This window comes from Saccoglossus kowalevskii, chromosome 9 (genome assembly GCF_978046115.1).
Source record: "Saccoglossus kowalevskii chromosome 9, keSacKowa6.1, whole genome shotgun sequence".
NCBI classification, from domain to species: Eukaryota; Metazoa; Hemichordata; class Enteropneusta; family Harrimaniidae; genus Saccoglossus; species Saccoglossus kowalevskii.
Window position 1 is genome coordinate 7,363,844 of NC_140649.1, and position 14,431 is coordinate 7,378,274.

General features: G+C 38.6%; 1 protein-coding gene and 1 pseudogene across 1 annotated transcript; both read right to left on the reverse strand.

The window, feature by feature from the left end:
- Positions 1 to 560: 560 nt before the first annotated feature.
- Positions 561 to 9,707, reverse strand: LOC146738092 (uncharacterized; annotated as a pseudogene).
- LOC146738093 (protein SpAN-like) lies at positions 1,238 to 4,665 on the reverse strand. Its single transcript, XM_085503583.1, has 4 exons — positions 4,553 to 4,665; positions 3,973 to 4,057; positions 3,034 to 3,232; positions 1,238 to 2,559 (listed from the first exon to the last, which is right to left on the reverse strand). Exons 2-4 carry the CDS (start codon positions 4,036 to 4,038, stop codon positions 2,429 to 2,431), a joined length of 396 nt encoding a protein of 131 aa, XP_085359709.1. The 5' UTR covers positions 4,039 to 4,057; positions 4,553 to 4,665; the 3' UTR covers positions 1,238 to 2,428.
- Positions 9,708 to 14,431: the final 4,724 nt, after the last annotated feature.

Sequence of the window (14,431 nt, forward strand, 5' to 3'; positions counted from 1 at the left end):
GCACACCAACCACCATTCTGGACAGCAAATACCTTGTAACCACGATCATGAGCAACTTGTGAACACTTCTCAATTGCGTCTTTACGTGATGCATGGGGTCCGTCCAAACGGCTGTCAGTGCCTTCAAGCGTTGGTATTGCTCTAACTGCTGTGTCACTAAAACAAGTCTAGTATAAACTAAATACAAATAATATGAAATGCGAATGTGTAATTACTTTGAGTGAAGTACAAGAATTTACTAACCTGCATTTATAAGCAATATATGTCTATCATTTGCAATTACTGTAATAATTTGTGTGATATTAATGACATTGGTGAAAGTGTGTTCATGGAATGTCTAATAGGCATTTTATAATCATTTGAATGCCAACATTTTGCCAGTTTAGTCTGTTCTGCAAAATGTGCATGTTTTTTTCCTTATGCGTATTTATCTATTCTGGGCGAAATGAACACAATTTAATGACAGCTAATAGGTTTCGTCAATATGTTAAAAAAGAAGTGTGATTTTATTCGCTGAAAGCTGGTTATAATATATTTTCGCTCCCCAGCAATTCAATATATTATATATGTTGTTTAAGGATCGAATTGTGATCATGACGCTACCTCATGTGAGTGGGAACAAATTCGTGAAAAAATAATCGGCTACTATACTCACCTCTACGATTGGTGAATATGTAAACATCATTCGCTCCTGGTCCACCTTCACCATCAGCATTGCAATCTTGTGAAACACCATATTTAGCAAATGTTTCCACAGCAGATTCAGCAGATGCACACCATCCTCCGTTTTGCAAAGCAAATATTTTATAGCCAAGGTCACCAGCTACGTCAGCACATTTTTGTAAGGGATTTTCTCGTGTATGGTATGAACCATCAAGTCGTGCATCTGTGCCTTCGAGGGTTGTTATTGCCCTGTCTGTGGTCACATCTTTAAAGCAACCAATCCGCACGTAATCTAATGAATATAAGAACATTCTCACTTTCAAATAAATTAAAATATGTATGTGTTATCCATTTGCTGTTAAAAAGTTGATTTGTATAAAATTTAAGCAATTCAATGTTATCCCCGTTAAGGAAGACGTTTTTTTGGTAAGAATGTTGTACTCACTGTTAGTATAGCAACTGTAGATGATATTAGCTAGTTGAATGTCTGCAGTGCTCAGACTGTCTCGTTGACCCATAAGATCATTGTCATCAGGGTTAACTGCAGTTATTGTAGGCTGACAATTTTTACTAAAATACTTGTGTACAAATATAAGATAAAAAAAAACTATAGCCAAGTATTGTAGTACAAATATCATATTTGATTGAATTGATGTGTTGCATATTTCGTGATAATTATAGTTGTAGAAATGGAATTTAAACATTTAAACTGAGTTTACGATGTAAAGCAAATTGCAAAAGTGGAATATTAACATAACATGTACATACGTGAGTCCCATAATGCATCAGTGATCCTAAATCATATATGGCACATTGTACGAGTTGATAGTGGCAGGTGTGTATCTGTTAAAATTGTGTTCTTTGCCATTTTTGATATTCTCCAAATGTATAACAACAAAGTTGTCTCTATCTGGTCGACTTTGCTCATGCCAGAAACCAATCGCGCGGCCAATTTCATGTGCAATAGTTCCTATCTGATGAAAAGATGGCAGCAAAAATATAATACATGTGATAATAGAGCATTTAATTCTATGCTTCATTTTAATGTTGTCATATTGCATCAGAAAACCAAGTCATAAAATTTACAAAAAATTTTTGTCTAGACACATGGATGCAAGGATGGGTAATGAATGAATGAATGAATGAATGTATGAATGAACGAACGAACGACTGGATGGATGGATGTGTTGATGGGTGTGTCGATGACTGGATTTATGGTTGAATGAATGAATCGATAGATGGATAATGACTGGATTGAGTGAGATATAGAAGAATTGATAACGGGTTGGTGGATGAATGAATGAATTGATAGATAGATAGATTGCTGGATGGATGGGTGAATGAATGCATATCACCTCCCAATACGTGCATGCGCACAGCCTAAGCCTATTGAAACGTCTTGGGGGCCTCCATGATTAGCAACACCAACGTATGAGTAACAGCTTGAAGTGAACAATATCGAACAATATCATTAGTTATGTGAGCAGTATAATAATGGAGAAAAATCTGAGATCACAAACTGCCTAAATGGAACAATTAAAATTGGTACATTTTGATACAATATGAGAAATAAACAATTGCGAATCAGTTTCTCCTAAAATGGGGAAAACATACTTCCTAGTAACGAGAATACAAATTCCAGAGTATATAAATTCAACATTTTATCACTAATAGGAGTGTATTTCTATTCACTTGCTATAATGTTTAATGTTAGAGGATATTAATAGCACAATGTTGTATAGGGTAATGTAAATACGACTACATACTAATTGCTATCTCTTATAAAATTTATTCTTGATGTGTGTCCTGCTGCAGCACTGTATACTGGGAATGTCAGACAGGATATACGTTCCCAGTACTTCAACGCGCTTTCTATCACGGCCCTGTCACCTTCACCTAGGAAAAATAAATGTGGGTCGTTTTTTATTAATGAAGACAATATTACATTATTAAAATTGTAATAGTGTACATAGCCGTTCCAGGCAGTATACCCGCTTCCCATTTATAGACTGCTTGAAAGCTCAGGCTTAAATATTCAGGAAAGAAAATGAAATACATCTGATTGGAGAAATAGATTTCAGACTAGACCCGACTTGCTACACAACTTCACCTGGTACAGCACAAACAATTCAATTGTAGGTGTATGTTTCAAAAGACAACCATGATATTATTCGTTGTGCAAGGTAACTACATTTAATATAAGAAATTCACAGCGGACAGTGTCATTGGAAAAAAACACACTAGAAATGGAATTACAACAAGGAATAACTTATGTTTAGAAAAACAAATTTGAATTTGATTCAGATAGTCACACAGGAAAACATTACACAAAAATTGCTTTAAAATTAAAAAAAAAAGTATTTTTCCTACTTTGAGCAGATATCACATATGGCACAACACCGTTTGGCCACCGCCTGGCCAAGTCAGCATGTGCTTTTCTAAAGCCCCCTTCATTGTTGAATTCGTCTATTTGCTGTTCAATTGATGTTCGTTGTTTCTCTGTCAAAATAATATCGGACTCAAATGAACCAGGTGACTCAGCTTCTTCCGGTGGTTCAGGCTGCAGCTTCTATTTGAAAAAAAAAAACGTTTCACGTTCACTACTTGATGTTTATACTTTTATGCTAAATAGATTTATTTTTAACTTAAATGTAACGTCCAAATTATGACTCAATCGATATACCTTGTGTGGCGTTTTAACACATTTCTATACACCAGGCTATTGTTGTTGAAACTATGTATTGTATAATTTCGCTATATGGTTTATGAATAAGATATTTAATGTATATTGTGTTTCTGTGTTATCTTGAACTGATGAAAATGGTTTATCTCTTATGAAGATTGTGTAAAGATCACTCGTTCGTGAAGCTGGTTGATATGAGGGACATTATAACTAGTATTATCTATGACCCAAAGATGAGTTGGTAATACAACCCATGACGGGACAGATAGCAGTAAGCTGTATGAATAAGTGATATCATATAATAGTCTTTCTATTGCATGACAAACACCGAAAGTCAAAAAACATTAAAAAGTATAAATTTCTATAACTACGCTCATGTTTCATATGCTGATTCATGCTAATATGGCATAACATTTGAGTACACTCATGGATATTATTACGAGTTTGAATCATTGCACGATTCAAATAATTGGAATTCATAAATTAGAGTGATGAAAACGTTTTTATCTCGTCGTTCTAACATGTATACGATTATAACGTTTAACGTGAATATTACAAAGTTTAGAATACCATATTACTGATAATGATATGAAAAATTGTCACACGTCAATTAAATAAACACATACCGCATTGATGCTGTAAATAACAACCAACAACAGTAAACACACATATAATGCCTGTGTCGTTGCCATGGTATCCAACAGTTAACGTCTGTGAGATTAAATAAAAATCATATTATCAGGAACTTGGGATATGTAATCAAGTGATTTGCGATGGAAACGTGAATAAGATTGATGCGAATTGCGAGATGATCTTTAAATCGAAGGACAAATATACCTTTCAAAAAAAACAAAAAAACTAATGCAAATGAGTGAGTGCGCAAAGAAATTGTTAATGTTCGTCTGTTGTGTGCCATATAAAGGTTGATAACTCAATTCATGGCTATACGGTATCAGTAATTTCATGGAATAGGATTCAAAAAGATTGGAATTTTATGTGTGGAGAGTGGTTTGAAACACCGTAATTTTACCTTGGCCTGCAAATTAAATTATTCTTAAATGTGAGAATGTACACTGAAGGGGTCCCCTACAAAAAGATTTTGCTGTAACACATTCTAGGCTATCTAGGCAAAATGCACTTTTAATAATTTCGACGACCACGTTGTACAAATCACAACGATGATTGCGAGAGAAAACAAATACTTACCGGTTTTATGAATAACGTGGCAAACCAATAGACTATCTTCAGAATTTCGTGTCATGTTATAATATCACACGAATACTTCATCAGCTACGTCATAGCACCCTTGTTCGTGCCTATTCGTTTTATAATTACTAAACTAGTCATCAAGATATTTCACTATCAACCAAAGGCATGACAGGTATATACTTGGTCAAAGTATGATGTAATCCTGAAAAACAAAGTTGGCTATTGCAATTATTGTATGAACTGATGTGTTTGTCATGACAAAACTTAGGACGAGTCTAAACGTATTCATATCATAAACTCCTACGCCCTTCTCATGACCCCCTAAAAATTATTTTTGTTGGTATGAAAGCATCACAAAAATGAATGTGTCTTTTTGTTCTGAGCAGAAAAATGTGCAGAATTCTCAATAACGTAAATTAATTTTTGATTGTTAAACGAACGAAGTTAGCAGAATGAGTGACTGTCAGAGGTCATAATAGTCATATATCAAAACATACTTTTCACTCAAGACGAAACAAATAATGACACAGTGACCGTTCATTGAATACTACAGTTTCAAATTATATTACGCCTGTCATGTTCCATACTGCAAATAGTGCAAACTGATAAATATAACAACCTGTGAATACCAAGATATATGGGTTGTGAACTTTTAATATGAAAAGTGACCCTCCACTCCAAATAACGGTTGGATGTGATATTGGTAAGTCACATTGTTAAAAAAGGTGAAACAAGATGTGTATAAACTATTTATAGAGTTAGTAGACCACCACATTTTAAGCGGGTTAAAGCAGATATTGAAACTCGCTGTATGACCTGGTGATCTTTAACAAATATCATTTTCGGGGTATAAACGTAACGGTAACAGTGATACATTTTACTCTAGCTACTATTGGATCAAATGTACATGCATTAATAATATGCATTTTTTCCACTTCATTATAACTCTTATAATTGTGATAAACGTTTACCTATATCATTTTATTGTCGTAAAATGTAGATTTAATTAATTTTCTGAATTAATGATTTGATTTGCTGGTTCTCAATATCGCCCGTATTGCGAAGTAGATAATTTTATTGACGTGTCTCACTTCAGCGCCAGTATGGACACAGACCTGTTGTATACAGAGCTTGGACTACAACCAGACACTTCAGTTGGAGCGCTAACGAGCGAGTAACTCCGTTTATTTCTCAACGGGAAAACAGAACCAACATGGCGGGGAAAACACAACGAGAGAACAGAGCATGCGTAGAAAAATGTAAAGCGAACACAAGAGGCCGTTAACATGATTGTAAATACAATAAACACACATAGTGGCGTAACCACTTATTGTCTTTAACTTACATCATTTTCGAAAAGACTAAAGAAAACGCATGAGGAAAAATGACAGGCAACATGATAATTCAAAATTGTTGTTGGAAAGACACAAAAAATAATCTAAACTGAATACAGACTTAAAAGTCCATGACATAGTCTTTTAGATGTTCCGGAAGCCGGCGGTTACGGCTTGATCGTCTATGTTGAACGGGCTGCATGACTTTTGGATTATCATCAGCCAGGGATGTTGGTGTCTGGTCTCCAGGAGTCAACAATATTGGGTTTATTGAGCCAATACTTTGCGACTCAGTTTCTAAGGGAGTGTCAGTGCAACCTGTTGCCGGTGTTAGATCGGAAGGTATACTTGGTGGTATTGGTGGATGTGTTGGAGATAGTGGAGTGTTGTCTTCGTCCAGATGATATGACATTGGGTTTTGATCGGTGTCTTTTGGAGAAGGTACGATATAACATTCCGACTCTTTGACACGGTATGACGTTTGCCTGAGTTGACTACCGCGGAACTTGCGGATGTTGCGCCATTGACCATCGATACCAGTCACTAAGTAGCGATCACGGGCACTAGACTTATTGCGGTCACAGTGCAGATAGACGAGGTCCCCAACTTCAAGTTTGGGTGCACTGGTGGTTTTTACTGTAGGAGCTTTTGACTTCTCGCTAGCTTTATGGTTAGCGAAACGTTTCGTGTGTTGGTCTGAAATAAGTTGCTAATAGGAAGCTGGTAATTGGTAAATTGGTCTCTTTGGGTCCACATTTCACGTGCCGATAAGCCACTTGAACGTATGCGAGAGTTAACATGAGCGATTGCTATGGAGAGGGAGAGTGGCGTAATAGTTGCGCACAGTGGATCCTGGCGGAGAATCTCATCCTCAACTTCCTGTATTGCTCTATCTGCGACAGGGTTTTTGTTGCGATTCTTGATGCGGCCGACCTCAATATTCAGACGGTATTTTCGAAGAAGGCTGTCTTTTGATAGGGCTACAAAACCTGGAGCTGGGTCTGTTCGTATAACTGCGGGTGGACCATCAAGGGGGCTCAGGTCAATGCAAAGTCGCAGTAAGGCGTTGCGCAATGTTTCACTGCGTTCGTCTTCTATGAGGCACGCTGTGGTGTATGACGTGACGCATTCTCTGACGACTAGGACTAATTGTCTTTCACGTTTAATTACATCTGCTGCATATAAACTGCCCACAGATTCTGGTGGATCTGAAGTTGATTGCTTAACAATTGTGTGAGGTACTTTGTTAAGTGAGGGACACTGGTGACAAGAGGTGGATACGGGTTGGATTGCCTTGTCCATGTCCAGTGCGAAAAAATAACGATGGAGGACCTGCTTCATTTGGTAACAAGACGGGTGACTGAGACGAATATGAATTGCTGTCAGGAGGCCATCTAACACCTGTCGAGGTACAACAATGCACTCGCGAGGTGGAGCGAATGGATCAGTACGCTTGACTACAAGTAGACCATCTTTGGCAATAGTGACGATGTTGAGGTAGCATTTGACGTCTTTGATGTTAGTTAGCTTTTTAGATGGACGAGTCCCCTGGGTGAGATGAGAATGTGTGCGTCTTAAATCAGCGCATTCCAACTGGATAGTTTGCCACACTGCCCTATTGGTGAATGGTAGGCGTTTATTTCCTGATGATATGTCTTCAACGGATGTGTTCATGACAACCGAGTCTTCCACACGTTCTACAAATGAACATATCTGACAGGCAAAGTCTGATGGAATATTGTCCTTGCCCGCCAGGTGGCGCACGTTGGCCTGGTAACGACTAACAGAAGAGAGGAATGTTGTTATGCGTGGGCTTGCTGAGAACTCACCCCGACAAAGTTTTTCGTACGCTTTCACACATGGCTTACTGTCGGTAAGAATACACGGTTTATGGTGGGACTGAATGATGTATGGCCCAAAGTGCCTTGTTGCGATGGCAATAGAAAGGGCCTCAATTTCACATGGAAGCCATGTTGCCTGACGGCCTCGAAGCTTGGCACTGAAGAAATCTGCGAGGTGGAGCTTGTCACCACGCGAGACATACATGGTGGACCCAACACTGTGTTTTTTAATGGCTGCATCAGTGACGATCCATATCTGATCTGGGCGTCTGGGGAGTGTGATCGTGTGATTTGATGATAATGCTGCCTGAGCAACACGAAAGGAATCGCGAAGCTCATCCGACCATTGAATTTTATCTTGGGATTGTTGTCCAATAGTCGCATCTTCTAGTGGAGCAACAAGAGAAGCACAGCCTGGTAGCACTCTAGCTAGGACCTTATATGTGCCTATAAATGATCGTAGGTTGCGTATCTTTTCCGGTGGAGAACATGACGACAACGTAGAGATACGGTGTTGGCTTGCGCGGATGGTTCCCTCATTCCATACCCAGCCGAGAATTGTGACTGTTGCCGGGCAGTAGACAGTTTTCGATGGTGACAGTCTTAAGTCATTGGCTGCCAACTTACACAGGAGACGTCTCCAGTTTACAAGAAGGTCCTCGATTGTATTTGCACCGCAGTACAGATCATCTGCGAGTTTGGCAATGCTACCATCCTCAAGCATGTCACCAAGTACGCAACACATTAACTCCTCCTACGCTGTCTCAGAACCTGGCATTCCCATGGCTGAACGCACATATACGCGGACACCTTTGAATGGGGTTACAACGCCACAGTATTTTTGTGACTCGTGTGACAGGGGAATCTGGTAGAAGGCCTTAGTGAGATCGGTGGTGATGATATACTTCCATTGTGCAATTTGGCGTAGTGTGCTGTCGATGTCTGGCATGAGGGCGGGTTGTGGCTTACTGTAGCGGCCAACGTCTGCAAAAGCGGTGACAAGACGGAATTCACCGTTTGGTTTTTTGACTAAGAATGAGGGGTTCACATATTCTACATTGACATGTACGTTCTCCGGGCGAGCAAAAACACCGAGCTCTTCAAGTTCGTCAAACTTTTGTTGTAACTCAGCCAACTTGTCACGGGAGTATTGAGGAACACGGCCCTTGCGCTGCGGTGGTTGAACAGGACCCATGTTGACGACTGCTTGAAATGGGCCAGAAGCACCGTTATAACCCTTGATTGCAGTGTTGAAGACATCATTATATTCATGGTGTAATGTTGCGAACTTTGCTCGGTGAGACGGAGAGAGGAGTTGGTCGGGGTCAATTTTAACCGAATCTGAGTAGCTCTTTTCTGGAAGAACTGATTTGTGTGGTGATGTTACATGAAGTGTAGTGTCTATGCTGTCTTTGTTTGTCGGTGGTACGAAGACAGGACATATTTGGCAAAAATGTTCATTGCGTTTCAAATTTTGGGGTGTGTTAGTCTGGTTCGGAATCCGAATTTTACCCGATATGGTTGAATAAATGTTTGGAGCAGGCCATGGCTTGTCAGATGATATGACTGAGAGCTTGAGTCTTTGATTTCTGTAGGCAAGTCAAGTTCAATGAAATCACCGGGCCAAATTGTTGTTGACTTTGGTGGTGCGCGTAGTATGAGTGTCCGGCGAATGCGATGACTGCCCTTTGGCGATGAACCATATGTATATGTAGTGTTGTCTCCCACAGTGACTTGGTGCTTGGCTGGACGAACACTTATATCATTGGCCTCCATAAAAGGGGTACCTGTGAGTATTTCAACATCGAGATTCTCGACAACAAGGCCTTCAAACTTGAAATTCGTATCATTGCGACTCACTGCGAATTTGGTCTCACCCACAACTTTTAGGGGAGATGAACCATCTGCTTGACGTGCTGATTGAGAACTAGACTTTATTGGAACGCCAAGACGTTTTGCGGTGGCCAGTAGAATCATATTGCCAGTGGCACCACTGTCGATGGTAAGATGTGTAACCTGGTGGCCATAAAATGTATCAATATATGGTGACTGATGAACCTGTATTCTATGGGCAGTAGGGACGTCCGCAGTGTCAGAGTCACTGAGATCATCATCGCCATGTTGAGTGTCCTGGGGAACGTCATCGAGTATATTAACAATCTGTCTGGCCTTGGTCATGAATTTACGATCTTGGTCCGGCAGGAAGTCACACTCGCTGAGGAAATGGTTGTCTGGACGGCTGGCCTGCTTACATAATGGGCATGAGCGGCTTTTGCTTTCCCTGGGCCGAGCCTTTTGATATCTCACTGGTTTTGGTGTGATGCGTCCCCTCTGAGGCCTTGAAGAAGCAGAGAGCATGACAGTGGCGTCCTTAGTCATGTGGATTTCATCTAAAAGTGAGCTCAATGCTTGCGAGATCTCGGGCTTTATAGAAGCTAGAGTTCGTGTCCGCAGCTCAGTCCCATACCGCTGTTTAACCAGTTTGGGGAGGTCACTATGAATTAGTTGTAACCAAGTGAGTACAATGTAGTTCTCAAGTGAAGGGGAAATTTCCTCATCGTCAGTTATTGTTTCACCGTGGTGTGAAATACTATTGTCACTGCGTAACAGGTTATCATCAACAAATGCTGTTAAGCGTTGGAAGAGATCTTCTGGGCGTTCATCTGGTTCAAGGTGTATATTACAAAAATCTAGCAGGTGTGCACCAGTGGACTGGAACCCAAAATGGAGACGGATTACCTGCCAAATATTGCTCATGGATGTCGAATTTTTGACTATCATGTTGCGAGATATGATTGGACAGAAGTTGGCTATTTGCCCCAACATTAGTTCTAGGGCACTGACTTTCTGCTGGGCAGTTTGTCGTCTGCCGGCCTGGATGTCTTCTCCATCATCTGTGAAACCTCTCAGCGGTGTAGCCTTGGTTCGCTTTGTCCACTGTACGCCCTCACCGAGGAACTGTGCAAAATTTGAGTCTAATGAGAGTGTGTAGACCAGGTTCTGACGCCAGCTTTCAAACGAAGTAATTGTTTCTGATTTTGACAGACACCACTGCTTGGGCGCCCGTTGTTGGTTGGCCATAATGATTAGTATTGCTTAACAAAATCAACGTCGGTATTATCCAGTCGATATATTGACTGACTGACTGTACACAATATGCGTGTGTAAAGTCCGTACGTGTATAGCAGGCTTGTGAGTTAACGATGTCCGTATTACCTTTCAATGACGTGAGATCCGAAGGACGCTGCCACCACGCCAGTATGGACACAGACCTGTTGTATACAGAGCTTGGACTACAACCAGACACTTCAGTTGGAGCGCTAACGAGCGAGTAACTCCGTTTATTTCTCAACGGGAAAACAGAACCAACATGGCGGGGTAAACACAACGAGAGAACAGAGCATGCGTAGCAAAATGTAAAGCGAACACAAGAGGGCGTTAACATGATTGTAAATACAATAAACACACATAGTGGCGCAGCATTGTTCCCATTTGTTCGCTTTTATTATTTGAGACTAATTCTAACCTGGTACAGCGGCAAGGCATGATGAGTAAAATATGGCAGAACCGACAATACATTATATTCATAGAGTTTGTCTGATTGATCGAAGACCATCATATTTCAGGCGCTTATTACATAAGCTGAAATGCGGTGTTCGAATAAACCGCTGAGCTGTGATTAATATAAATCGTAAAGGTAAATTAACTAAAAAAAAAATAATACATTAGTTTCTGCTAGTGGTTTCTAACAGAACGTCATCTCACGTATGTACGTCAATGTTGGTCTAATCTGAAAACATAAAATGTGTACCCGCCAGTTTGCCAGTCGTATTATTTTATTTAAGGCGATTATAGAGTAAGCTGAAATAAGCTTTTCGAATAAACTGCTGACCTGTGATGAATGTAAATCGTGCTGGAAAATAATTTAAGACAAAATGAAACCAACTACTAGCGATCAACTTCAGAGAAGTGTGCATGTTGCTTGTGAACAATTTGTTCCTCCTAAACGGTTCATATCAGTACTTGATCTACGCTATAAACTTACATTGACTTCGGTACATTTGATTGTATAACAGTGCTTCACTCATGCGGTAAATTATTGTGCGTTGACTTTCCTTTGTAAATTTACAACGTGTACCAAATATAGTTAAAATTGAAATGCATCGAAGACCATGGTTATAAGTAGTAGTAATGTAATACACTTGTTAATGGGTAACAACATTTAAATGTAATAAACATTCGGTGCCTCGATCTCGGGGTTCCAGCTTTATGCATTATTTTCGTGTCATGCTACAGTATCACACGACTACGTCATTAGCTACGTCACAGTATCATTGTTCGTGCTTAATCGTTTTATAATTACTAGAGTAGTCATAGATATACCTCACTATCACACCATGGCTTGGCATGTAAATACTTAAAGTTAAAGTATGTCGTAGTCCTAAAAATCAAAAATGTCTAATGAAATTATTGTATGAACTGATGTGCTTGTCATGAAAATACTTGGGACGAGTCTAAACGTATTCATATCATTGGGCATAAACCCATACGACCTTCTCATGACCCCTTAAATTATTTTTATTGGTATGAAAACATCACAAAAATGAATGTGTCTTTTTGTTCTGAGCAGAAAAATGTGCAGAATTCTCAATAACGTAAATTAATTTTTGATTGTTAAACGAACGAAGTTAGCAGGATGAGTGACTGTCAGAGGTCATAATAGTCATATATCAAAACATACTTTTCACTCAAGACGAAACAAATAATGACACAGTGACCGTTCATTGAATACTACAGTTTCAAAGTATATTCCGCTGGTCATGTTCCATACTGCAAACAGCGCAAACTGATAAATATAAAAACCTGTGAATACCAAGATATATGGGTTGTGAACTTTTAATATGAAAAATGACCCTCCACTCCAAATAACGATTGACTGTGATATTGGTAATTCACTGTGTTAAAAAACAAGATTAAACAAGATGTGTATAAAATATTTATAGACTTATTAGACAGGATCGCAGACCACCACGTTTTAGCGGGTTAAAGCAGATATTGAAACTCGCTGTATGACCTGGTGATCTTTAACAAATACAATTTTCGGGGTATAAACGTAACGGTAACAGTGATACATTTTACTGTAGCTACTATTGGATCAAATGTACATGCATTAATAATATGCATTTTTTAATGTCATTATAACTCTTTATAATTGTGACCAACGTTTACCTATATCATTGTATTGTCGTAAAAATGTAGATTTAACTAATTTTCTGAAATAATGATTTGATTTGCTGGTTCTCATTATCGTCCGTATTGCGAAGTAGATAATTTTATTGACTTGTATCACTTCAGCATTGTTCCCATTTGTTCGCCTTTAATATTTGAAACTAAACCTGGTACAGCGGCAAGGCTTGATGAATAAAATGTGGCAGAATTGACAATAAATTACATTTATAGTTTGTCTGATTGATCGAAGACCATCATATTTCAGGTGATTATAACATAAGCTGAAATGCGGTGTTCGAATAAACCGCTGAGCTGTGATAAATATAAATTGTAAAGGAAAATTAACTAAAACAAAATAATACATTAGTTTCTGCTAGTGGTTTCTAACAGAACGTCATCTCATGTATGTACGTCAATGTTGATCTAGTCTGAAAACATAATATGTGTACCCGCAGTTTGCCAGTCGTATTATTTTATTTAAGGCGATTATAGAGTAAGCTAAAATAAGCTCTTCGAATAAACTGCTGACCTCTGATGAATATAAATCGTGCCGGAAACTAAGACAAAATAACCAACTACTAGCGATAAACTTCCTAGAACCAAGTATGCATGTTGCTTGTGAACAATTTGTTCCTCCTAAACGGTTCATATCAGTACTTGATCTACGATATAAATTTACATTGACTTCAATAAATTTCATTGTATAACAGTGCTTTACACATGCGGTAAATTATAGTCGTGTAAAATATTATGCTTGACGTTCCTTTGTTAATTTACGTGTACCAAATATATTTAATATTGAAATGCATCGACGACAATGGTTATAGGTGGTAGTATTACAATACACTTGTTAAAGAGTAATCAAATTTGAATGTAATACACATACGGTGCCTCGATCTCGGGGTTTCAGCTTTATGCAAATTTGAAACGCATCCAGTTTTTAGTGTGTCATTATATTTAGGCATCGGAAAATGCTCTACATGTGACATTTTTGGGGTGAATGATGCTATCCGATATTTCACAGCGAAACTGGGTATTAACTATTCAGTTAAATAAACGTCTAAAATTCGCTATCCTGACAAAGCTTTTTTTTAAAAAAAACACATTTTGTTGAGTCATCTTATGAGGCTTACAAGTAAAAATACATGAAAATTGGTACTGTAAACGTTACAATGGTTTGAATACCAGATTACAATATTTAGTCTCAGTGGTTTGGTCGGTATCCATAAGTTGCAATTTCTCCCACTTTTTATTGTGTTTACTCATTTTTTTCCTTTTTGTAGTGTAACATTCAATCATTTCAATCCCTTTAAAAAATGTCTTAAAGTTGACAAAATTTGGTCTTTTTTATTGACACCTACATACATAGATACATTTCTTGAATCAGACAATTTAGTAACATAGGACGAAGGCAATCACCTAATATAATGAATTCAGGGTCTAATGACCCTGAAGCTCCAACATGTTTTTCC